This window comes from Bos grunniens, chromosome 22, assembly GCF_055505025.1.
Source record: "Bos grunniens cultivar Pamir isolate PY7600 chromosome 22, Bosgru_T2T1.0, whole genome shotgun sequence".
Lineage (NCBI taxonomy): Eukaryota > Metazoa > Chordata > Mammalia > Artiodactyla > Bovidae > Bos > Bos grunniens.
In genome coordinates, this window is record NC_141186.1 from 59,260,508 (window position 1) to 59,285,832 (window position 25,325).

General features: G+C 65.5%; 1 protein-coding gene across 15 annotated transcripts in view; it reads left to right on the forward strand.

Moving 5' to 3' along the window:
- Positions 1–25,325, forward strand: part of IQSEC1 (IQ motif and Sec7 domain ArfGEF 1) — a 285,544-nt gene that overhangs the window by 256,254 nt on the left and 3,965 nt on the right. For 9 of the 15 annotated variants that reach the window (XM_086368955.1, XM_086368966.1, XM_086368962.1 and 6 more), the window contains 11 exons: positions 385–679; positions 4,116–5,347; positions 8,932–9,093; positions 10,540–10,662; positions 11,870–12,036; positions 14,914–15,053; positions 15,421–15,450; positions 16,237–16,362; positions 17,079–17,178; positions 18,670–18,831; positions 19,828–20,004. In XM_086368955.1, the coding sequence (XP_086225081.1) occupies positions 385–679; positions 4,116–5,347; positions 8,932–9,093; positions 10,540–10,662; positions 11,870–12,036; positions 14,914–15,053; positions 15,421–15,450; positions 16,237–16,362; positions 17,079–17,178; positions 18,670–18,831; positions 19,828–20,004 (2,714 nt within the window). Of the gene's footprint in view, positions 1–384; positions 680–4,115; positions 5,348–8,931; positions 9,094–10,539; positions 10,663–11,869; positions 12,037–14,913; positions 15,054–15,420; positions 15,451–16,236; positions 16,363–17,078; positions 17,179–18,669; positions 18,832–19,827; positions 20,005–20,280; positions 24,349–24,519; positions 24,570–25,325 lie in introns of those variants that run through there. The other 6 variants (XM_086368957.1, XM_086368964.1, XM_086368961.1 and 3 more) reach the window with 2 other exon arrangements.

Below are 25,325 nucleotides of genomic sequence, written 5' to 3' on the forward strand. Positions count from 1 at the left end.
AGGAGTCACTCTGTTCATTGTTGATCAAAAAGGAAAAAAAGGACTTAATCCTGGCAGTGGGAGTACAGGAGCGAGGGGGTGGGACCCGCAGGCTGTCAGTGGGCATCCCAGGCACAGCCTGCTCCATGGGGGCCCGTCATGGGGGTCAGTGGAAGGGGAGCAGGTCCATCAGGGCGGGGTGTCGGTTGTAGGGGGTGCGGGGCATGTTGTACAGCCAAAGCAGGGCCTCCGTGAGAGGAGGGGAGCCTTAGGGAGGCGTGAGGCAGGGGTGGCCGTGGGCCCCGGGGGTCCACCCAGGGGAGGGCGGGGTGTGGGCTGGACGCCGGCCTGCGGGGCCCAGGGCTGCGGTCTCCCCCTCACCTCCAGTCTGTGCTTTCTCCGCAGCGTTGAGGGCGAGGCCCCCAGCAGCGAGCCCGGCACGTCGCTGGACAGCCCCTCCGCCTACCACCAGGGGCCCTTGGCGCCCGGCTCGGGCCTGAGCCCGGAGCCCTACGAGCACGCGCCGAGCGGCGCCTATGGGCTGTACGCGGGGCCGCCCGGGCAGCAGCAGCGCGCACGCAGGCCCCGGCTGCAGCACTCGACGTCCATCCTGCGCAAGCAGGCCGAGGAGGAGGCCATCAAGCGCTCGCGGTCCCTCTCCGAGAGCTATGAGCTCTCCTCCGATCTGCAGGACAAGCAGGTGGGCAGCTGGCCACGTGGGGGCGGGGCGGGGTGGGGTGGGGCGGGGGCCCCCAAGCACTCAAGGCTGGGTGCCAGGCAAGGGTCGTTCCCCACGATGGAAGCCTCAGTCTCTCCTCCCGACTCCCGGAGGAAGCGGAGGGCGTGGGTGGGCATGGGGTGCTCTGTCCAACCTCGGCCTCTGCCCACTTCCTGCTCCCCCTGCGGCTGGGCTCCAGGCGGTGCTGGGCGTCAGGGCCTGACTCTGCCAGTGCACAGCTTGCACAGTGGGGGCCACTGAGGTCCCGGGGTCCAGGAGAGGCCTGGACCTTCCGGGGTCTGCGGGAGGGGGAGGGGGAGGTCAGTCCACAACAGAAACAGCACGTCCTCTGGACAGCAGGAAGGCCAGGCCACTCATCCCACCCCTCGGTTTGCAGTTCCGTGTTCTGGAGGAGCACTGTCTCCTCAGGCTGCGCCTCCTCCCCAGGGACTCGGCCCAGACCCCCCACGGGGTCGACACCCGTGTGTAAAACGAGGGCGTGCCCGGACTGCCCGCGTGGCCTCCCGGCCCCCTCGCCCCGTGGCGTTTGGCCCTGGGATCAGGTCCACAGCAGGGGGTCTCTGTTCCATTTCTCAGCTGCACCCAGATCTAAAGTGGATCAGAACAGTTCATAGCAACGGCCGTCTATAGCAGGACCGTTAGAAGGGAGAACGGTTAAGCAGAGGCAGTGGAGGTAATAACAAGCCTCGCGTGGCCTTAGCGTGGCCACAGCTGCTCGTTTTCTCCCTCGCACGTTAGCCCAGTGCCGGCTGTATGCCACCCCGTGCTGGTGGCTGGGGAGTCCCCGGGGAACGGGTGTGGCCACAGCCCTCAGGCGGACGCTGTGGTCCAGGAGGCAGGGTAGCTGTGGACACACGGGCTGGCTGCAGAGCAAGGATGATGTGAACCCCAGGACGAAGGAATGGGAGGCTAGCCGGTGCCTGTGGGAGGAGGCGGCTCGGGTGGCTGGGGGAGCCTCGCCAAGGCCCCTTGGAGCCAAGTAACCGAGGCCAGGACCTTCCAGGAGAAGCTGGCAGCAGGTGCAGAGGCCCTAGGCGGGCAAGCTTGCTGGAAAGGGCAGCCAGGATGAGGTAGGGCCAGGGGGGCGACACTGAGGGCCACTGAGCATTCGGCTCCCTGCTGAGCCTCCTGGCAGTCGAGGCGAAAATAGTAACGGGGCGGCGGGGGGATTACACGGCAATTTCCAGACGGAAGCAAGGTGCCTGGTTCCATGGGGGCTTGGAGCGTGGGCAGCACAGAGCCGTGTTTCAGTGGCAGGAGCCCAGCGCAAGGCCTTATTGTGGCCGCTGGCCCCTGGCCTCCACATCTCCTGTGGTTCCCCTTCATGGGAGGCCCAGCCTTGGGGCTCCTTGTCCTGTCTCGTCTCAGAGCCTCTGTCCCCCTGCACAGCGGGCAGCTTCTGGGGCCCGTCTGCAGCTGGACACGGGGTTGGATGAAGGTGACACCTGTTAGGCGAGTGCAGACGGCTTGGGTCCCCCCTGTGCCCCAGTCAGCACTCAGACGGGGCCTCGGGGCAGCTCTGGCCCAGAAGGGGAACGACCCCGGTGGGCTGCATGAGCACAGGCCCGGGTCGGTGCGTCCCCAGGGGAGGCTGGTAGGAGGGCCAGGGGGCTTTGAGGAGCAGCGTAGAGCCCACGCCTGCCCCCTAACACCACTTCTGCCCCTGCCCCGACCTAGGGGGCTGGCTCAGGCCAAGAGCGTCGCTGCTGGGTTCGCGAGGTCTAGAGTCAGCGGGACAGGAGGGGCCGTGGATCATGCTCTGGCCTGTGCGGGGCCCCCACCCCCAGCCGAGCAGACCCGAGGGACCCAGAACCCAGATCTCGGGGGGCGCAGGAGAGAGGGCTCCCAGGAGCCCAGGCATAGGCCTCCGTCGGCCCTGAGCGCTCTCGGAGCTGTGCTCCAAACCCAGGAAACAGACGCTGCTGGCAGATGTGGAAGTGAGGTCATCCCTTTGGACGCGGTTCAGTGGCTCCAGGGCGAGAGAAAACACAGACGCGCCCTGGCTGCCTCCAGGCCCGGCCGGGCTCGCCCCGCCCCTCCGCTCCCGACTCCTCTCCTGAGGGGAGCCCCTCTGCCACCCCCCCTTTCTGGAGGGCTGGCACATCCGCGTCTGGGGGAGCTGGTGTCCCTCACGGCGACTGGGACCCACATGCACCCCCAGCAAGGCTCCGAGCCCTCCCGCCCCGCCCGCACCCCCCCTCCCCCGGGGCTCCGGACAGCCGTCGCCTCCCCTTGGCTGAAGCCTGGTTCCCTCGGCATCTGCCTGGCTTTGTGCCCTGAGCTGGGGCTCCGTCTACTCTGCACAGACCTCGCCTCTCGAGGGCGCAGCCCTGCTGTTCACACGGAGGGAACTGGGGCTCTGACCCTGGGGTGTGAGCACCTCCTGCGGAGGACAGGGCCTTCCCCCCGCCACGGCAGGGGCTCGGTGGGCCAGCCCACTCCTCATCCTGGGTCTTGTTTGCTTTTGGAAAGTGGGCTCCAGCCTCACCCCAGAGCGAGGCATGGGGAGCGGCCCTCGGGACCGTTCTCAGGCCTGGGGCTGGCAGGCTCCGGAGGCGCACACACCTCGCGGTAGAGTCCCACCGCCCTGCCCACCTATGGCGTGGGCCCGCCATCAGCCTCCCGGAGGGCGCCCTGGGGTCTGGAGGCCTGCAGGGGTGTGTTGGGTCTCTTCTCTGAGGCTCAGTTTCCCCATCTGTACAGGAGTGGGTGTGGGGTCCCCACAAGCTGTCCACTCTCCCAGGAGTGCAGTGGAGTGTCCAACACCTCCTCCGCCCCGTGCTGAGGGTCTGTCTCACCTGTGCCCGCCGCTGGCCCGTGAGGCCAGTCTGACAGGCCCGAGGGGCCACGGGTCCAGGCTTCTCAGAGTCAGTCTGCGGATGAGGGCCCAGGCCCGCGGCCAGTGCTCAGTGCTCAGGGCCGACGCGGGTCTCGCGCTGGTCTCTTAGCCTGCCCCCGCCACAGTCTCCTTGTCTCCCGAGGGGCGGCCTGCAACCTCCTGCAGCAGCTCCAAGTTTCATTAAACTGCACAGCCCCGGTGCCCAGGGCAAAGGCTGCTGCGGACAGAGAAGTCTGGGAAACCACCTCCCTTGAAAGGCTCTGAGGAGTCCTGCAGGGAGCACCTGCTGTAACCACAGCTCACCGCTCCTCTGCCTCCCTGGGTCTAGGAGCCTGTGGCACAGCCCCCGGCGGGTTCCTGGGTCTAGGAGCCTGTGGGCACAGCCCCCGGCGGGTTCCTGGGTCTAGGAGCCTGTGGGCACAGCCCCCGGCGGGTTCCTGGGTCTAGGAGCCTGTGGGCACGGCGCCCGGCGGGTTCCTGGGTCTGGGAGCCCTGTGGGCACGGTCTGCCCTCCAGGCCAGGCCGGGCCATCCTCACACTCCTCTCCATCACCCGCAGGTGGAGATGCTAGAACGGAAGTATGGGGGCCGCCTCGTGACCCGGCATGCGGCCCGCACCATCCAGACAGCCTTCCGCCAGTACCAGATGAACAAGAACTTCGAGCGGCTGCGCAGCTCCATGTCTGAGAAGCGCCTGTCCCGCCGCATCGTGCTGTCCAACATGCGGGTGCAGCTGTCCTTCGAGGGGCCTGAGAAGGCACACAGCTCCTTCTTCGAGGGCAAGCAGGTCTCGGTGACCGATGGGGACTCCCCGCTGGGCTCCCTGGGGCCGGCCGAGTGCGGGGACCTGGGCCCGCCGCCCCCGCCCGCCCTGCAGGCCCCTGCACCCGCCAGCGACTTTGCTGACGCCATCACGGAGCTGGAGGACGCCTTCTCGCGGCAGGTGAAGTCACTGGCCGAGTCCATTGATGACGCGCTGAACTGCCGCAGCCTGCACGCCGTGGAGGGGGCGCCCACGCCTGCCGCCGAGCCCTCGTCGGGCCTGCACGGTGCGGCCGAGCAGCGCCGGCTGGACGAGATGACCGCCTCGTACAGCGACGTCACCCTGTACATCGACGAGGACGAGCTGTCGCCGCCGCTGCCTGCGGCACAGGCTGGGTGCCGGCCGTCCAGCGGCGAGTCGGACCTGCGGCTGCGGGCCGGAGCCGCCGCCCAGGACTACTGGGCGCTGGCCCACAAGGACGACAAGGGGGACACGGACACCAGCTGCCGGAGCACGCCGTCGCTGGAGCCGCGGGCGCGCGTGGAGCACCTGCCCCTGCTCACCATCGAGCCGCCCAGTGACAGCTCCGCCGACCTCAGCGACCGCTCTGACCGCAGCTCGCTCAAGAGGCAGAGCGCCTACGAGCGCGGCCTGGGCGGGCCACAGGGCAGCCCCAAGCACGGCCCCCACGGGCCCCCCAGGGGCCTCCCCCGGGAGGAGCCGGAGCCGCGGGCCCGGCCGCCGCGGCCCCTGGACGCCCACCTGGCCATCAACGGCTCAGCCAACCGGCAGAGCAAGTCCGAGTCGGACTACTCCGACGGCGACAATGACAGTCTCAACAGCACGTCCAACTCCAACGACACCATCAACTGCAGCTCAGAGTCGTCGTCCCGCGACAGCCTGCGCGAGCAGACGCTCAGCAAGCAGACCTACCACAAGGAGACACGCAACAGCTGGGACTCGCCCGCCTTCAGCAACGACGTCATCCGCAAGCGGCTCTACCGCATTGGCCTCAACCTCTTCAACAAGTGAGCGCCTGGCGCCGCGGGGCCGGGGTCGTTGGGCCCCGGGTGGCGGGCAACCTCTTCAACAAGTGAGCGCCTGGCGCCGCAGGGCCGGGGTCGTCGGGCCCCGGGTGGCGGGCAACCTCTTCAACAAGTGAGCGCCTGGCGCCGCGGGGCCGGGGGTCGCCGGGCCCCTGAGGGGGGCGTCCCTGGCCCTCGATCGGCTGAGGACCGCGCATCCCGGAGCCATCGTGGGCACCCAGGGAGCCCTCGAGACTCTTGTCTGCCCCCAGGCTGCGGCCGGAACACTGCGTGAGCAGGGAGGCTGTCCTGTACTCTGTCCCTGGAGCCCGCCTGCCTGCTCTGGGCCCCGCCAGTCCCAAGGCGTCTCAGACCCTCCTGGGGGAGGCTGGGGGGACTTGGGGGCCCCCGAGCTCCCCTCATCCCCGGCAGGCGTCGTGTCCTGACCCGGAAGTCCCAGCCGGGTGGATAGGTGGGGGCCAGAAGAGCTGCCTGCCTGGACCAAGCACCTTGGTCTCTGGACTCTTCCTGGCGCTGCCGGCCCTCTGCCGTGGGCCACATACCAGCCTCCCTTCGCATGTCTGGATGCGTGACTCTGGTCCTCACACTTCCTCTCTGTGTGTCCCCCGTGGGTGCGACCCCCGCAGCGGCCTCATCTGTGTGAGTCACGGGGTGTGAGCTGGAGATGAGCCCGTGTGGAAGGAGCTCAGAGAGTGCCGGGCCCAGAGTCCAGCCCGTTCCTCCCTGCCGTCCCCTTGGCCCCTGCGGACATCCCCTGGGTGTGGGCCACGCACACTGTCCTGTTCTCACGCTGCCACGCAGTTCACTGCTGGTGGCCGGACCCAGGGACGTCCAGTGGCTGTTCGTTGAAGTAGAGCCTGCAGCTGGACATGGGGACCCGTTTCCCCACATCCTGGACGGCACTCAGCCTTGTCTCCCACCCTAGTCCAAGCGTAGAGATGGTGTCTCCTGTTTCACTTTGGATTTGCCTGCCTGCTGCTTAGGTGGAGTATCCGTATTTGTGTCTTTTGGCTGTTTTGGTTTTTCCTTCTACAGAATGCCTGTTCTTATTTTTTGCCTATTTTTCGGTTATTTCTCTTTTTGATTTCCTTAATTCATTTCAGTTTAGTTCAGTTGCTCAGTCATGTCTGACTCTTTGCAACCCCACGGACTGCAGCACGCCAGGCCTCCCTGTCCATCACCAACTCCCAAAGTTTACTCAAACTCATGTCCATTGAGTCCATGATGCCATCCAACCATCTCATCCTCTGTTGTCCCCTTCTCTCCCCTTCAATCTTTCCCAGCATCAGAGTCTTTTCAAATGAGTCAGCTCTTTGCATCAGGTATCCAAAGAATCGGAATGTCAGTTTCAGCATCAGTCCTTCCAATGAACACCCAGGACTGATCTCCTTTAGGATGGACTGGTGGGATCTCCTTGCAGTCCAAGGGACTCTCAAGAGTCTTCTCCAACACCACAGTTGAAAAGCATCAATTCTTCAGTGCTCAGCTTTCTTCACAGTCCAAATCTCACATCCATACGTGACCACTGGAAAAACCATAGCTTTGACTAGACGGACCTTTATTGGCAAAGTAACGTCTCTGCTTTTTGATATGCTGTCCAGGTTGGTTTGATTTCCTAGTGGCTCTTTATATGTGGTGGATGCTGACTCTTTGGAATTACAGAAATGTCTTCCTGTCACTGGCTGCCCGTTTGGTAAACTTCTAAAGTGGAATCCACACACTATAAGATCTGTCCTTGTGAAGTGTCTAGTTCAGTGGTTTTTAAGTATACATCTTTTAACTTTGTTTATGCTTTGCTCGTTTAACAGAAGTTACCAGTTCTTTTTTACATTTTTTCTTATTGAGATGTGGTTGACACATAACCTAGCTGCAAGCACACACAGGATGATTCCCCGTCTGTCTGTATACATGGTCCGTTTATCGGCGTTCCCTTTGGGTGCTGCTTTGTTTTTTTATGTTTTAAGAGACCCCACCCCAGGTCATCACGTTGGTTCACAATATTTTCTCAGGACTGTCGTGGTTTTGTTTTATATCCTTTGGTACGTCTGCCTGATGTTTGGTTTGGAGAGTGGTACCCGGTGAGGAGTGGAGCTTTTATTATCGGTGGAAGTTAGCTGGTCGTTCGCAGACAGTTTATTGAGTCGTCTGTCCTTTCTCTGTTGACTTGAAGTCCCGCGTGAGTCCTCCGGAGCGGGGCCTGTGCTGGGATCCTGTCGCTTCCTTGGCAGATACTCACGGAACACCTCGTGCAGGCCGGCCCTGTGCGGGGGCCTGGCCGCGTCTGTGAACAGGATCAAAGATCCTCGTGAGGCTCCCTCCACACTCGTGGTCGGGGGCTCTGTTTTTTCCTGTGCCCACATCAGGCTTTGGGTTTTACATGCTTTCTTAGGGCAGAAAACCCTCTTTTGTCCTTTTAAGCAGCGGTCTTGGCTCTTGTTGGCAGTTACTCGTCCACACTGATCGTGGAATCAGCTCGTTAAGACTGTGGAAACCCCTGGAGGACTTTTCACTGCAGCCCCTGTGACTGGGGGGCCTCAGCCCTTTACAGGTCGAGGGGCAGAGGTGAGGCCGGGCCTCAGGTGCTGTTTCAGTTCAGATTGCTGGTGACCACAGTCCGTGCAGCTGCCCGCTGGGCCCAGTGCAGGGGCTCAGCGGCCGGTCCCAGGACGGGCCCGCAGCTGCAGAGCGCGCTGTCGGAGGTGCGGCCTCGCCCACAGGGAGGTGGTGTCACCCGTCCGCGCATCAGCACCTGTGGCCGGGCGGGAACGGGGACCCTGGGTCACCCCTTCTGCACCAGGACCCAGCAGGTCGCTCCCTGCCAAGCTCGGGCACAAGGCTGGGGCGTGTGGCCACCCGGGGTACAGATAGCGGGGTCCCCTCGCAGCCAGAGGCCGGCCCACACGTAGAAACACGAAGTGAGCAGGGCCTGCCATCAGCACGCGGCCGCAGGGAGCCCCGGCTCTGACCGCCACGCCCCAGAGTGCCCCTCGGGCTCCAGGCCCGTCCAAGGCTCCTGCTCTCCCGCCCTATTTCTTCTGATCACGGGCACCTTTCCGTGAGGTCAGCCAAGCCGGCACCAGGCCCCAAGGTCCGGTCCGAGGGAGCGGCCTGCTGGCTCACTGCCTGGGTCCCTGGCCGCAGCGGGAGCCAGCTCTGGGCCTCCGTGTCCTCTGGTGTCTTGGAGGTTTGTCGTAATCCCTCAGGTGCTCACCTGCTGTGCACCAAATTCCAGGCGCCGCCCGTGTTAACACACCCGTCCCACAAGGGTGGTCCTGGCCCTGGGAGGCCACGCGGCTCACATCAGGCGCCTGGGCAGCGGGGGCGGTGTGGGGGCTGAGCTGGCGTGGGGGTCCTCGGGGTGCCAGCCATCCAGCCTGTCCTCGGGCGGCCAATGCGTGCTTGGTGGGGCCGCTGTGTGCGCCCCTCACTGGCCCAGGCTGGGCGCGGGGCCTGGACAGTCCTGGTGCCCCGGGTGGTGGACTCAGGCTGGGAAAGGACCAAGTGCCATGGAGGCGGAGGCGGGCAGGGGCGGACGCGCCCAGCTGAGCCTGTCTCTCGTCCGCCAGGAAGCCCGAGAAGGGCGTCCAGTACCTCATCGAGCGCGGCTTCGTGCCCGACACACCGGTGGGGGTGGCCCACTTCCTGCTGCAGCGCAAGGGCCTGAGCCGGCAGATGATCGGCGAGTTCCTGGGCAACCGACAGAAGCAGTTCAACCGCGACGTGCTCGAGTGAGTGGCCCCTCCCCTGACGCATGCGGCCCCGCGCACCTCCAGTCGGGCGGGGGTCCCGCCACCTCTCCCCTGACGCATGCAGCCCCGGGCACCTCCACTGGGGCGGGGGTCCCGCCACCTCTCCCCCAGATGCACGGAGACCCCGGGCACCTCCAGCCCCGTCCAGCAGGGCCGGCCCCAGCCCTGGTCCCGCGGCCTCCGTGCTGCCATCCTGGGTGCGGCGCCGGCAGCCAGCCGAGCTTGGGCCCTGTCCTCCTCCCTCTCCTGCTGGGAGATGGGCTGATGGTCCACCAGGCTAGCGGCCCCAGACCCCGCAGAAGAAGGGGTTTCTGGTCCCTGGGAACTGCTGGCAGCTTTGAGAAGGCTTGCCTGCATGTGCCTGCACCGCCCCCCGCCGCCCTCCCCGACTGTCCTGAGAGAAACGGCTCCATGTCTGGGGCCCGTGGTTGCTGGGTGGGCGCTGTTCCAGGCCCTGTCCCCACTTCACCCTCAGGGGGTGTTGGGGGTCCATAGCCCCCTCCACAGACGAGAAGCCAGAGCCAGCAGTAGATGGCTCAGAGCGGGTGTCCTTGGCCGGGACCTGGGGCATGGCTCCAGGCCTGCCGTGGGCACGGTGCCCACCCAGGCCCTGCACAGGATGGATGACCCAGCTGGTGGGCCAGGCACAGGGTCAAAGCACACACACAGCTTTGCACTCGGTGACACGCCGACACCCTGGAGAGGCAGCCTGTGCCCCCAGGCTGCTCCCCCCACAGCCCCTCTGCTCCAGCGCCCCCCACCATAGTGTGGTTGTTGCCCCTCTCCTTTGAAACCAGGGAGGGCCCGTCCAAGGAGAGCTGATTAGCTACCCCGTGAGTGGGGCCCAAGATGACCGTCCAGCCCAGCTCCTGGCCTGCGGCCGGCCCTTAGCCCACCCCCCACCCCCACTCCTCCAAGCCGCTGCTGGTCCGTAGGAAATCCGGGCATTGTTCTCCTTAGATTAGAAAATAGCGGCGGCCTCAGGAAGTAGCGAGACCCCCTCCCCTGCCCCCAGGCATCCTCCTCGAATACTGGTCAGCAGACTTCCCTGTGGGGCCCCACCTGCCCCTTGCCCCGATGGCTGAGAGTGCTCGGAGCATCACCCCAGTGGACGGGGTCCCTGGGAGTGGACACTGGGACCTCTGCAGCCCCCCTGGGTGGTCGCTCGAGGGTCCCTGGTGCAGACCCAGTTTCTCTACTCAGGTCCCAGTCAGGCTGGGGCAGGGCCGTGGCCAGAGTCCCCTGCCCCCCACGGCCTCCCCATCTCTGCCCTCCTTGCGGGTCAGCGGGTGGGAATGGCACCGCCCCTCTGGACGCCCCTTGGAAATGCCTAGGAGAGCCTCCCTCCGGGCCTCCCTGCTCCGAGCCCTTGGCCCCCAGCGGGAGGGGGCAGGGTCGCTGACCCGCCACGGGCTCTCATTCCAGCTGCGTGGTGGACGAGATGGACTTCTCCGCCATGGAGCTGGACGAGGCCCTGAGGAAGTTCCAGGCACACATCCGGGTGCAGGGAGAGGCGCAGAAGGTGGAGCGGCTGATCGAGGCCTTCAGGTGCGGGCCGGGCCGGCGGGGAAGGGGCCCCACTCAGAGGCCGGGGCCCCGAGGGCAGAATCCCCCTTCAGGGGCAGGGGGCCCCTTCTGGGTGCCAGGCACCGTGCAGCCCAGTGCTGGAGCTGGGGCCTCGGATGCTGGCTCCCGAATCCATCAGCATCGTTGCAGGGCAGACTCTCAGAGACACAGAGAGCCTGGTTCTGATACACACGCCCCATACCGGCTGTGTGACCTTGTGCTGGTTACTTAACCTCTCTGTGCTTCAGTCCTCACCGGCAGAGGGGGATGATGACGGCACCTACCCTGGGGTGGTTGGGCAGGTAAACCACTCGGGATGTGTGGGCGCGTTTAGCCCAGCGCCTGGCACCCCAGAGAGCCTGTGATCGAGGCTAGCTGTCCCTGCAGCCCTCCTGCACGCTGGGACTGTGCACACTGCATGTAGGGGCTCCGGGCCCCATGCTGGGTGTGGGAGACCCAGCCCCCTGGTCTCTGCATGGGTGGTGGGGCCGCAGAAGAAGAGACCCCAGGCCCTGGGAGGGGAGCATTCAGACACTTCCATCCAGGAGGGCTTCCTGGAAAGGGCAGCTCTTGACAGGGAAGAGAAAATTGAAGCCCACGTTGTCTAAGCTGTGATGGCTGCAGCCTGCAAGCTCAAATTGCCATGCTCCTCTTGATTCCTCTTCTCCATCCCTGCCCCAACCACCCAGCCCTCCACAAGGGCGCCAGTGGAGGGGGCTTTGGGAAGGCGTGTGGGCGTATTGGCGGCCGTGTGTTAGTGAGGCTGTTAGTTCAGCTGCCACTGCAAAGGCGCCGCAGCAGCAGGGGCTGAAACCAGCCGGAGCTGGGCCGCCCTCTGAACTGCAGCCCTAGGCTCCTGTCACCTGAGGGCCCCAGGGCGGGTCCATCCCCACTCTGGAGGGGCAGAGGGCACACCATGCCTTTAGGGCACAGCCTCCCAGCAGCCAGCACTCTGAGGGGGCCCGAACAGCCGCCATCCAGCTGGGGGGCAGAGGGGACTTGACTCCCATGGCAAGCAGATGGGCAGATGGTCAGGGCCAGCTCTGCTAGTTGGGAGTCCTCGCCATGTACCCGATGCAGACACAGAGGCTCTGAGACGAGTGACCAGCCTCGGGTGTTTGGGACCACTGGGGGGCGAGGGGTGGGCTGGCCTCCTGCCCTGGCTGAAGTCTCCCCCGCCCCACCCCAGCCAGCGGTACTGTATCTGCAACCCCGGGGTGGTGCGGCAGTTCCGGAACCCCGACACCATCTTCATCCTGGCCTTCGCCATCATCCTGCTCAACACCGACATGTACAGCCCCAACGTCAAGCCCGAGCGCAAGATGAAGCTGGAGGACTTCGTCAAGAACCTCCGTGGTGAGCCGCCCTGGCCTCGCCAGCGCAGGGTGGGGGTGGCCCGTCCCGAGGGCGATGTGAGGCCTGGTCTCAGAACGACTGCAGGGTTTGGGCCCAGGCCCGTTGCAGGGCCAGAGGGCGGAGGGACCACAGGCCGGGTGCTCCCGGGGCCTCTGAGCATGCCCCTCCCTAGCCTCTGGTCTGGCCTCCACGGTGGCCCCGTGGCCCTGTTGCCCATGGGAAAGCTGGCTGTGAGCTGCGTGCTCCTGGTGACCCAGGAGCTTCAGGGGCTCCGGTTCCTCCTCTGGTTTAGCGCCTCAGCCATGGGACTGGGGCCTCTGCTGTGTGTGAAACGAGCCCAGAGGGCGGAGGCTCGAGGAAAACAGGGCTGCCGGGACACACACCTGCCAGCCTGCCACCCTCACATCCGTGACCTCGCAGTTCGTGCACCTGTTTGCTCCGCCATCCCAGGACGATGGCGAGGAGTGGCTGTGTCTCCCTAGTTCCCAGGGTGGGAGCCGAGCACCCCAGAACCAGGAGAGCAAGCTGCTTGGCTCTGTCTCAGGAGCCTGGGCCCTTCCCACTGATGACCTCTTGTCTTCAAGCCAGGGACCCCAGGGTTTCTGCCCCACCTTCCTTGAGCTTCGAAGGTTCAGAGGAGGGGGGGCCCACCCGAGGTCACGCAGCAAGTGAGAGTCGGAGGAGGCAGGAGTTCCAAGGCCAGGCCAGCGCTTCTGCATGAAGTGCATGCCCAGCTCGTTCGTCTTAGGGGAGGGTGCCCCCACCCCAGCACACACACTGGACATGCCTTTTCTCTGGAATCGCTCAGCTGCCCAGCAGGACCAGCAGCCAGTGGCTCTGGGAGTCCAGGGAGAGGCAGGAGGGGAGCCTGGACACCTGGCAAGCAGTGTTTTGCTTTTACTGATATTTGTCTTTGAATTTCTTTTTGTAAGTATGTGTGTGTGTACACAGGTTTACTTTTTCACGCGTTTCGGTTCTGGCTGTGCTGGGTCTTTGCTGCTCTGCGTGGGCGTGCTCTGGCTGCAGTGCATGGGCTCCTCATCGTGGTGGCCTCGCTGTGGCCGCTCACGGGCTGTAGGCACATGGGCCTCCGCAGTTGCGGCTCACGGGCTCTAGAGCCTGGACTCAGTAGTTGGGGTACACGGGCTTCGCTGCTCAGCAGCACATGGCATCTTCCAGGACTAGGGATCGAACCTGTGTCTCCTACATGAGCAGACGGATTCTTATCCATTGCACCACCAGGAAAGTTCCTTATGTTTATATTTTGCGTGGGTCCTATCGTCACATGGTTTAGAAGCCAGAGAGTCACATGACCCAGCAGTCACCCTGCTTGGAATTTACCTGAATGAGTCAGAAACTCCCCTCTGCACAGAAACCCACGATTCACAGTTGCCCAAACCAGAAAGCCCCAAGCTGCCCTTCAGTAGGTGCACGAGCCCTGGTCCGTCCCGACTGTGGACTGTTACTCAGAGCTGCAAAAAATGAACTGCCGAGTCTGGAAAAGATGCAGAGGACCCTTAAGTGAACACTGCCAAGAGAAAGCGGCGCTTCTGCAAAGCCTGCACGCGGTCCGGCTCCAGCCACGCCACGTCCTGCGGGGGCGAGGCTGCGGAGACAGGGCTGCGGTGGTGGGCGGGGGGCGGCAGGGGTGCAGAGGGGAGCCCAGAGGGTGTTCAGGGCGGGAGAAAGTCTCTGTGTGGTGGTGTCACAGTGAACACGAGTCACTGCACGTTTGTCCAGACCCACGGGATGGACACCGCCACGCGGGAACTCGCGCGTGACCTGTGGCCTCTGGCGACTGGGGCACGTCCGAGTAGGTTTCTCCAGTTGTAGCAAACACACCGCTCTGGTGGGGCTGCTGACTGTGGGGGAGCTGGGATGTGCTTTCCGCTTAATTTTGCTATGAACTGGAAACTGTCCGAAAAGACCCAGAAAGGGCAGAAGGTCCGCCGCGGGGCCCCTCCCAGCCCCAGAGGTCGTGTGTCGGCACTGAGTCCCGCTGTGCCTCCAGAGCTTCCCCGAGAGGCGGACACGCGCAGTTGGCTTCCCCGCTTCCACTCGGCACCTCGCTCTTGGGTTGAGGCCCAGCCGTAAACCTAAGGGCCTTTGCCGCGTCTGCTCACCTCGATTCTGCGGACACAGTCCTCACTGCCCTGGCATCCCCACAAGGACTGCTCGGACAGTCCCCCACCAGGCACACGGGTTTGTTCCCTTCTCCTGCAATCTGGAGGCAGAACCGAGATGCGTATCGCGCCCCAGGGGCCAGACCCTCGAAGGCACTCAGTGCACCTGAGGTGCGTGGCATCAGGCAGGGGACAGGCAGGTCCGAACAGCCCCCAGAGGGCCGAGCCGTCCCACTGCCGCACGCCACCCCAGGAGCCTGCGGACCGAGGCCTGGGGCTCGCATCTCTCCTGAGCTGGGCTGGGTTTTTCTGGCACCACTTCCAGGGCCGTGTAGCAGAAAAGGCTTGAGAGTGTCATCAGAGCGACCAGGGTTCGAGTCCCAGAAATGGGACAGCAGCCACTCAGACCCACTGAGCTGTCCAAGAGGGTGGAGGCTAGAGCTGCCCTTGTCCCTGTGAGGTCGCTGCGCTCTGGGGGCCCTGTGTCGTGGGGGAGGGCTCCTGGCTCAGAGAGGCTCGGTGTCAGGCTGACAAGGGGCCAGATGAGGACGTGGGCCCGCCCCCCAGCGCTGCGGCCGGGATCGAGCGAGGCAGTGTTTACAGAGCCGCCCGAGTGTGGCTGGAAGGCCCCTCCTCGCTAAGCGGGGGCAGAGCTGGCCTGGCGCTGGAGCTGCGGTTCCGTCACGGGGGAGCCGCCCAGCAGCTGTGGGCCAGATGCGGTGCCTTGAGTGAGCTGGCCACTGTCCCCTCCCAGGCGTGGACGACGGGGAGGACATCCCGCGCGAGCTGCTCGTCGGGATCTACGAGCGCATCCGGAGGCGGGAGCTGAAGACCAGCGAGGACCACGTGTCGCAGGTGCAGAAGGTGGAGAAGCTCATCGTGGGCAAGAAGCCGGTAGGTGGCCTCGCGCCCGCCACGGGGCAGCACCACCCGGCACCCAGGAGCCCCCGCCCTGTGACCCCGGACCAGTCCCCGATGCCGCTGGAGCCTGGTTCCTCCAGTCAGGACTGGTGAATTACACCACCTTTAGGGCCGTCTAAGCGGCTTCCCTCTGGGTCCCTCAAGAAGAGAGCCTGAGGCCTTGCTTGAGCCGGCGGCCCGGACTGTGCAGGGGCTCCCTGGTGCCCTGGGCTCCCCTCGAGCCCGCTAGGGGCGCTGGGGAGGTGCCACAGGAGGGGTGTCCCGCGGGGTCTCCACCAGGGCCCGGAGCGTGTGTGGGGCATTAACCTCTTTCGTCGTTTGTTCACTGTTTTCCCCCTAGATCGGATCCCTGCACCACGGGCTCGGCTGTGTGAGTGCCCTCCACTTCCCCTTCCGTGGTCCCCGCAAGCCCCCAGCCCCCGGCCCCCCAGACCCACCACTCTGGCTGCACGAGTCACTGTCCGTAGCGATGAGAAATTTGCTTGTCACAATTCTCCCCACCTCGGATCTCGGCGGCCCTACGGGGAGGGCTGTGCTGTCAGGCCCAAAGCAGATGGTCTCCATGTATCTCGTCTGGGCCTGGTCGAGCTTGTCCCCAGGCCCCGAGACCCTGCGCCTGAACTGATGGTCTTGGGGTGGCGTTGAGGCCTCCCGCCCTCCCCCTGCCCACCTGGCCCGGGTCTGCCTCCCCAGTCCCTTCTGCTGGCCGCCAGGTCAGGGCCCAGGACCCCCGTGACTCGTGTGACCCGGCCCCCCGGCCTCCCCCCGGCCCCACTCTCTGCCGTCCTGTCTCCCGCCCCTCACAGCGTCAGGCTGGGCCCACGTTCCCCTCCCGTGCCCTGCGGCTAGCCGAACTCAGCCCTGGAGAGCTGTGCGTGCGGAGGGCGGGGATCACCCCCTTGGGGTGGCGACCACTGGCTCGGGTCCCCACACGGCTCCCCAGACTCGGACGCCGGGGCTGAGATTCTTCAGGACGGAGGGCCCGGGGTCTGGGGGGCTCAGGCCGTACGTGACAGGCTCTTCGGAGGCTCCCCTGGGCACCTGGGCCCCACACCCTGCTCTCAGGGCTGGGAAGGCAGTCTCCCTGGAGCAGGGCCCGGGGCGGGCGGCGGGCGTCCCCAGCCGGGGTGCAGGCTGACGTGGCCCCTCCACACAGGTGCTGTCGCTGCCGCACCGCCGGCTCGTCTGCTACTGCCGACTCTTCGAGGTTCCAGACCCGAACAAGCCCCAGAAGCTTGGGCTGCACCAGCGCGAAATCTTCCTGTTCAACGACCTCCTGGTGGTACGTGGGCCCATGGGTGCGGGGCTGGGTGCGCAGACCCCCGGCGCCTTGGGCCGTCTCCTCCAGGATGGAGCGTTTGGCCTCCGCAGCTCCTGTCCCGGCCCCTCGGCCTCTGGGGAGCCTCTTCCTGACGCTGCTAGCAGAGGCCTCGCGGCTCCCTGAGCTGGGGCAGGCGGGTGTGGTGCCACCCCGTTGGCCTGAGTCTCAGCCCCAGGACTGGAGGGCTGGACGCGGCAGAGAGGGGCTCCCCAAGAGGACGGTTAGCTCTTGCCCCCAAAACAGGCAGCCTGGGGGTGAAGATGGTCCTGCAGCCGCCTTCTGCCCCAGGACCCCCAGCCCCTGTCCCCGCCCGATGAAGGAGCAGCCGCTGAGCTCAGGCCCCCGAGCCTGGAGTCCAGACACGCGGCTTCCAGTCCTTTAAGAGCCCCTGACCTTGAGCAAGTCGCTGCAGCCCTCTGGGCCTGGTGTCCTCCGCTGTTCGACTCATCCGTCAGCGGGTTTTGCTGGGCTTGCGTGGGGCCTGCAGGCATGAGTGTCCCTCCTACCGGCCCTTCGCTGCCCTAGGAGCCTGCTGGCCTCAGAGCTGCGGGGCGGCGGGGGAGGGGGAGGGGTCCTCACACAGGAGAACACAGCCCCGGGGGCTGCGAGAACCGATTCCCCGGGGTGCCCCCGCAGTGCGGGCCTGGGGCTCAGCCTCTGTGTCTGCCTGCCCCCAGGTCACCAAGATCTTCCAGAAGAAGAAGAACTCAGTGACGTACAGCTTCCGGCAGTCCTTCTCCCTGTACGGCATGCAGGTCCTGCTCTTCGAAAACCAGTGTAAGTGGGTCCCAGCGCCTGGCGTTCGGGTTCCCTCTTTTATCAACAGAGGGCCGGTTGCAGGCTCAGAGTAACCAGGGAGCATTTCATATCATCAGACGTGGGGCTGCTCACGTTGACTTTCGCCGTTAACTTCTTGCAGGGGATAAGATGTTTACATCTAGGGCAGAGTGAAAGTGAAAGACAGTGAAAGTGAAGTCGCTCAGTCGTGTCCGACTCTTTGCGACCCCGTGGCCTGTAGCCCACCAGGCTCCTCCTTCTCCAGGCGAGAGCACTGGAGTGGGTGAAAGACATCCAGCAAAACGGCCCTGGTGACGTGTGGGTTTCACCAGTCGGGCGAGGGTCGTGCCTGAGGGGCTGCCGAGGTTCCCATCAGGGCCCCGGGTCCACACGCTCTGGCCTTGGCGGCCGTGTGGCCTGGCTGTTTGACATCTCGGGCCATCGCACGCCCCCAGGCTGGAAGGCTGCCCCCGCCTTGCTTTCCCCCAGGGAGCCTGGTGCCACGTGCTCTGTTGTGTCCAGCAGGCCCCCCAGGGAAGGGGTGGGGATGGCAGGGACCCCCTGGGAACAGCCCGACTAGACGAGGTCCTCAGGCGGAGGGTCACCTCAGGCACCCGGGTCTCACACAGGCAGCTCCTGGTCAGTCCCAGCCCACTCACGTTAGACTCGGCTTGAACTTCGTTTTCTGTTTTATTGAACTGGTTCTGAGATCGTCACGCAGGGCTCAGCTGTCCTTGGCTTCTCCTGAAAGCTACGTTTGGGTGCATGAGGCCCGTGTCCTCACACGGTGGACAGGCTCTCCAAGCTGCTCAGTCTCCCCTGGCCCACTTCCCGATTTTAGGAAACCTGCTCAGGCCTCTAAGCGTTGGAGCTCGCGGCCCTGAAGCAGGTCTGAGCTGTGATGGGATTGTCCTCTGGGCCGAGAACTGTCGCATGCTGGGCGATGGGTGCTTGATTCCCACTGATGAGAGAGGGGGCACCAGGACCCCACAGCCCCGAGAGCTTGGAGGCGGCCCCGGGCAGGAAGGAGTGGGCGATGCTGTTGGCTGTGGGGCACCCACAGTGTCCCCCGAGGGAGCTGGGCGGGGTAGGCACAGAGGCCAGGCAGGAGAGAGCAGGGTCCCCCGAGGTGACCAGACAGGTGAGTGGGAACACGGCCTCCGTCTCCTCCCAGACTCAGCACCCGGCCAGCCTCATGTCCCAGGCAGAGTGACCGAGGACCCTGATGTTCAGGGTCCAGGCTGCAGGCCCGTCCGGTGGGGAGGACCAGGGCCGGGCCCTGCCTCCACTCAGCCAGATCTGAGCCCGGCTTGAACACGGAGCAGTGTGGATCCCGGTCGGGAGCCCGGGGGCTGTCTGGTGGTCCCCGCGGCCTGCACCGTGGGGCCCGTCCTCCTCGTGGGGGGCGCGTCTGGGGAGCCCCATGGAACGCCAGGCCCGAGGGGAGGCGGGGAGCCCGCGCACAGGCCCGTGCTCTCACTTCCCCTGCAGACTACCCCAACGGCATCCGGCTCACGTCCGCTGTCCCAGGGGCCGACATCAAAGTGCTGATCAACTTCAACGCTCCCAACCCTCAAGACCGCAAGAAGTTCACCGACGACCTGCGGGAGTCCATCGCGGAGGTGCAGGAGATGGAGAAGCACAGGATAGAGGGTAGGTCAAGGTCGTGGCCGCCGGGGGGTGGCGGGGGGGGCGGGTGGGCACTGCCTCCCGTCTGCGGCGGTGCAGGAGATGGAGAAGCACAGGATAGAGAGTAGGTCAAGGTCGTGGCTGCCGGGTGGGGCGGGCGGTGGGCGGCGCAGGCACTGCCTCCCGTCTGCGGCCGAGACTGTGGGCAGACGCCGGGGTGCCACCATGACTCGGGAGCCTCGGCCCCTCTGGCTTCCCACAGCCACGTGCCCACACAGCACCCACCGACCACCCCTCCCCCCGCCACCCAGACCACAGGAGGAGCATGGGAGTGGGGGGATTGCGGGGGTGGGCAGGGGTCTCCAGGTGAGAGCCTGTCCTGCCCAGGGAACCACATCACAGGCCCCAAGGAGGCTGCGGCGTTCCTGGTCCCCCCGCCCCTCCATGTCCGGAGCCCTGGAGCTGAGCTCTCTGCACCGGAGCGTGGCCAGCATTGGTGTCCTCTGGGCCCGAGCACCGGGTGGACTCAGGGCTGAGGCCATCCCCGGCTCCCCTGAAAGCTGGCGATGCCCACCCCCGCCACCGCTCGGCTCTGAGCCTCGTTCCTGCAGTGTTCACGTTCCGGGGGACACAGGAGCGGCCCCTGCTCCCCAGCCTCCATCCACGGCCAGGCCGGGCTACCCTGGCTCCACTCTAGACCCAGGAATTCAGTCTTCCCCCAAGTCGCTGAGCTCCCTGCAGGCCTCGGTGCTCTGGCATCTGCAGCCTCCCTGCAGGGTCTCCCTCGGTTGCCGGGGGGGAGGGGGGGGGTCACTCCAGTTCCTCCCCAGATGACCGCACCCCTCCATCTCCCCGCCAACCCTGGAGGTGGCGGCTTGGCCTGTGCCGCCCAGAGCACACCCCTCCCCCCAGACCCCCTTTGCTCAGCGTCGCCCTCCTGGGGGTCGCCCGGCCCCGCTGCCGCCCCCCACCTGCCCTGGGCCGGGGCCCTGCTGCTCACTGCCCGGTGCTCTGTCGCAGCGGAGCTGGAGAAGCAGAAGGGCGTCGTGCGGCCCAGCATGTCCCAGTGCCCCAGCCTCAAGAAGGAGCCGGGCGCCGGGACGCTGAGCCGGGCCTGCCTGGACGACAGCTATGCCGGAGGCGAGGGGCTCAAGCGCAGTGCCCTCAGCAGCTCCCTGCGCGACCTCTCGGAAGCGGGTAAGAGCCAGGCCGGACCACCCCCTGCCCAGCACACATGGAGGGGCTCCGCCGCGCGCAGCACATCGGCCAGGGGGGTGGGGGGCACCGCGGCGGAGGGGCTCGGACTGAGCTGGTCTGGGTGGCCGCCCGCAAGCCACCACAGCATCTGAGCAGGCAGGGAGGGTGTCCCCCGGAGGCCCCAGGGAACGGTCACAGGCAGGACAGCTGGGCGGGTACCCCGTCTCCCCCGCTTTTTATTTGCCCTTCCGTTTTCTGAGCCCAGCTCTCGCACAGGGAAAGCTAGGCCCCGTCGCTCTGCGCTGCCTGTGCCCGCGCTTCACACTGACGAGGGCAGGGGGGTGATGCCTGCTGTGCCGTGTCCGGGGCCCCATCGTTGCCCGCAGTCCCAGGGCCTGCTCTCCCGGCAGAGGTCCCCTTCCTAGGAACTCCGGGCCTCCGTCCAGCCCAGAGGCGACAGAGGAGAAAGCCTTGGCGGGAGCGTCTTTCAGTGTTGTTTCCTCGTTTCTGTGCGTGTGTGGTTTGCCGCCAGCCTTGTAACCTGCAAGCCACCCGGGTCTCCCGGGGTGGGGGCTGTGCTTGGAGCATCAGGGGGCGCTGGGCGGTGGCGGGGGCGGGGAGCCTGCTGCCCCAGCCTGCTTTGCCTGCCAGTGCTGTCAGGGAGGCCATAGGCACGAGGCGTGTCTGGCCAGGCAGCTCCTCCCCGGAAGAGGCTGGCTCAGCGTGGAGCGGAGGCAGCCAGGCACGTGGACATGTGGCCATCCCAATGCTGTAGGCTCCTGGGACCCTCGACTTGCACCCTGGTCCCAGGAGCCCGATATGACCCAGGTTTGCTGTGGGGAGACCCTCTTGGGGTGAGATCAGCCCCCTCCCCGTTCCCCAGGGCCCAGCGGCCCCTCTACCACCAGGCGCTCGCCCAGCCCAGCCCAGCGGCCTCAAGCATCACTGCGTGGCCAACTCTGGGCCCCCAGAGAGAGCTGCTCGAGGCTGCATCCCATCCCTACCCGCCCACACCCAGCAGCGCTTCGTCCCTTCAGCATGTTCGTTTCTCAGAAGTTTTCCCCTTTTTTCTTTATTTTTGAGTTGGATTTTTTTCCTTTGCTTCTGTCTTATCATTTTTTAATTTTCTTTCCATCATGAAAACGCGAAGTGCATGGCCAGCGTGAGAGTCAAGCCAGGGCTTCTCAACCCGGCTCTGCTGACTTTTGGGGCAGGACCATCCCTGCCATGGGGTTGCTCTGTGCAGGACGCCTCTGCCCACTAGATGCCAATAGCATCCCAGTCACGACAATCGGGAACCTCCCTCCAGATTGCCGGGTGCCCTCGGCAGGGAGAGGGCAGAGTCTGGCTGACAGCGTGGCCATGGTTGAGAACCACTGTTTTCCCATGGCTCGTGACACCCAGCTAGACGTAACCAAATTGCTCTGGGGCCCTGCAGGCTGGGGCCCGGGGCCCGGGTTTGGGTTTGTGCAGTGGGGCCGCCTCGGGCCTCTAGGGGCCCCGTCCAGCCCCCCTGGGTAGGAGCAGCCTCAGCGCAGCTGGCCAATTACTCTGGCTGCTGACAGTCAGGCATCCGCTCTCTGTAGACGGAGCCGTGTGCCGGGCACGTGGCTGTGTGAGGGGCCAAGCTCTGAGCTCTGGCTGGTTTCTGTCAGGGATTCTCAGCCAAGAAGGACTGCAGGGGGCCAGAGTCCTTGGACCCTACGCTGAAGAGGGTCCCCAGGAAGATGCCGCCTGCTCTTGATGGTGGGAGGTGAGGTTCGGCGGGTGTTTCAGTCGCCGCCTGGGACAGGCGCCCCCGCGACCTCCACAGGAAGACAGGCCAGCGTCAGCCACCTCCTGGCAGAGGCCACAGGCGTGCACCCTTTGCTGGACGGGGTCAGGGAGAATCGCTTCGAGGCAGTGATGTCTCCGCCTGCGTGCCCGGCCAAGAGGGACTTGCAGGGGATGGCCCAGGTGGAGGGCCAGTGACGCCCAGCGACGGGCTCGTCCTTGCCCCCAGAGCGGCTGCCCCAGACCTGCGACCACCCGGCCGTCCAAGAGCCAGGACCCCAGGGACGGGGCCTCAGACCGCAGTGGACCTCGGGGGCCCGGGAGGCAGGCATGGTTTGACTGCCCAGAAGGACCCAGGCAGCCGGCTTGTGCGAGCTGCGAGGCCTCGTCCAGTTTCCATCCCTGTGGTCTCCCTTCCGCCTCCGCCGGGCCCTGCTCGTTCCGGGGCGCCAGAGCTGTGCCAGCCCACAATCAAGGACCCCAAGGGCCTCCAGGCAGAGCCTCGCTGGGCCCACGCACCAGGCCGATTTGGGGACTTTGGCTCCAGCTCTAGGCCGAGTCACCCCTGTGGGCCTCGTTCCCCGGCTGCAGTGGGGACAAGCGCTGCCCCCAGGGTCTGTGAGCGTCACTGCCCGCAAAGTGTTGGTGGGGCGCCTGGCCCAGCATGCCAACTGTGCCACCCTCACCATTGAGAGGACCACAGCCTGAAACCTGGGGCGGGGCCCTGCCGGCCTGCTGGCCCGCCCTGAGAAGCCAGCAGGCTGTGAAGAGCCACGCCAGCTGTCCATCCAGATGCGGCTTCCGAGCTGGCTGTGGCCAGGCTGACCAGGCCTGCTCTGGCCTTCAAGAGGCACCAGCTAGGATGGGGCGCTCCCTGAGGCTCGCGCAGGGTTCCAAGATGGGGGCCCCAGGGCTGCGCTGTCCCGGCCTGTCCCCCTCCATCAGTAGACGGGGTGTGTGTGTGCACACGCCTGCATGTGGCCCCCAGGGGGCAGGTGCCCACGGGCGTGCCCGGGACTGGAGTGCAGACACGCGCAGGGACATCCCGCAGCTCCTGTTGACCTGCAAAGTCCAAGAGATGAGTTCTAAGAAACTCAGATTCCCTCCTGGACATCCGAGTAAGAGCCCTCCTGAGTCTTGGCCCACGCTGGGCAGGAGGGGTTCTGTTTAGCTCCAGGGGGCAGCCTTTGATGCCCCCACACCAAGCCTGGGCCTGGCCCAGTCCTGGTGGGAGAAGCAGGCTGGCAGAGGGCAGAGCAGGACACCAAGGCGGAGAGTCAGCAGGGTGCCAGGGGGGCCATCCCTCCCTCTGCAGGGCCCCCCTCTGGCGGCTGGGGACTCTGTTTCCGCCCCATGCCCCTGTGCTGCTGTGTTGAGACAAAGCAGGAAGGGGAGGTCGACCCTCGTCTCACACCAGCTGAAAGGCGAGGAGGGACAGGTCACCTTCAGCTGGGGACGAGGGCCGCGTCCACGCAGTTGTCCGTGGTCCTCAGCACCGCATCCACTGTGTGGCCCAGTCCTGTGGGCTCTGGGGCCGGGACGCGGCACCACCTTCAGGGGACTCCAGGCTCCCAGCTGGACTCAAGTTTGGGGGTCAGCAGGTGAAGACCCAGGCCCTGGATACCCCCCTCAGCCTGCTGTTGGGGGCAGGTGCATCTGCCACCGTTTCAACCCAAAGGGTCCAGACACACCCTGTCTACCCAACGCAGGTCGGGGCGTGAGCCACACCACGGTACAAGGCCGCCCCTTCCGTCTCCCGGGCACCTGGGCTGGTCCAGCTCGGAGGCAGCACGGCCAAGGTCTCCCACCTCACATGGACAGGTGGATGTGGTGTAAACCGCTCGCCGTGGGAACGAAGTCACTCAGTCCATTGGCCAGAGCTTCCATCTCCTCCTGGCGTGGACAGAGGACACCTGTCCCGCGCTGCGGGGCTTGTGGAAGCCGGAAGAACGTCTGGAATCCCTTCTCTGCTCCCAAGAGCTGGCTGGAGGCTGGACCCGGCCGAGCCCTCAAGCTGTGGCACCATTGTCCCCAACAGCCTCGGTGTCCTGCAGGAACCCCCGGAGAAGTCGTCTGGAGGACCCCGTGGAGGGTGGGGCGGGCTCTGGGCCTCCAGAACCAAGAGGAAGACTCAGCCTCCTCGGACACAGCCAACGAAGATCGCATGCCTGCCCCGTGCCATGTGCGGGGCACTCAGAGGCGTTGTCAGTGAGGGCTCATGGCCCGGAAGGCGTGTGGCCTCCCAAGGGGCTGGCGGCCACAGCGGGGAGAGCTGGTCTGCGGGCCCGTCCATGCCCCCGGCCAGACACTGCACAAAGCAAACACGGCCCCAGGGAGAGGGGACCTGGAGCTCATCTCCTGAGAGTCCCCTCGCCCTGCAGGCAGCAGCGTGCGTGCGTGTGCGCGTATGTGTGACATACGCCCGTGAAATCCACCGAAGGGCAGTGCAGGATCACGTGTGGCTCGTTGCAGCTGCTGGAGGAGCTGAGGGTTCCCGCCCCACCCTCCCCGGCACCCACCCCACAGGCTTCCGGTCCACGAGATGGGGATAAAGTTGGGCTGATTGGAAAAGATTTTTTTTTTTTTTGGTCTTTTTGTCTTTCTTTTTTTTTTTTTTTTTGCTTTTTAAGAACCGCGTTGTCTTTTTAAGTCGTCAGCGCCCTGCCCCCGGCTCCGCCGGGCCGTGGGTGGCAGCGCAGGCCCGTGTCGCGTCTAACCTCTGGTATTGCATGTTCTGGGCAGGGAAGCGAGGGCGTCGCAGCAGTGCGGGATCGCTAGAGAGCAATGTGGAAGTAAGTAGGAGCCCGTCCGGCTGGCTGTCGTGTGTCGCCTCCCGTCCTCAGTTTTTGCCTCGTCTTTTTTTTTTTCTTTTTTGCTCCTCCTTCCCTCCTCCACAGAGGCCAGATCCACCCCGCCTGCCTGGCACGTGCATGCCGCCCGCCTAGACGCGCCCGCGCCCCTCACCGCTTGTGGGGGCTGGAACGGTGGGGGCGGGTCCGGGTCTGTATGTCACGGTTTAGTCTCCGCTTAACCCGCGCCCCGCGGCCCTGAGCATGGTTAACACCCCGGCTCCCCGCACTCCCCGCGGCCCCGCCCCCTCGCTGTCGGCCCCGCCCTCTCGGGCTTCCACGCTCGGCCATCCCCATCGCTTCTCCTTCCTGGAGGTTCGATTGCTGTGTGTCTGCAGTCAGGGCGCCTCGGAATTGCTCAGCCAGCTCGGGGGCGGAGAGCCGGGAGAGAGAGGAGTTCAGTGTGGATTTCATGAGGTTCCATTCATCCTCCAGCCATCTCGACATTCCTGTTCTCATCTCCGCTCAGCTTACAGGCCTCTCTGTCTCCTCTCTTCCCGCGTTTGGTTGGCGTGAGGTAGTTAGGTAGCCGCAGTGAGACGCCTAGGCGGTGCCCACCCGCAGGGGGAAGCTCCCCCAGCCCCTCCTGCGGCCCTCAGCACCCCTCCCCCGCCCCAGGCAGAGCACACGCCCTCGGACACTGAGGACCCAGGAGAGCTCAGAGCAGGGTGTGGGCGGGGGCGAGCCCCTCTCCGCCCC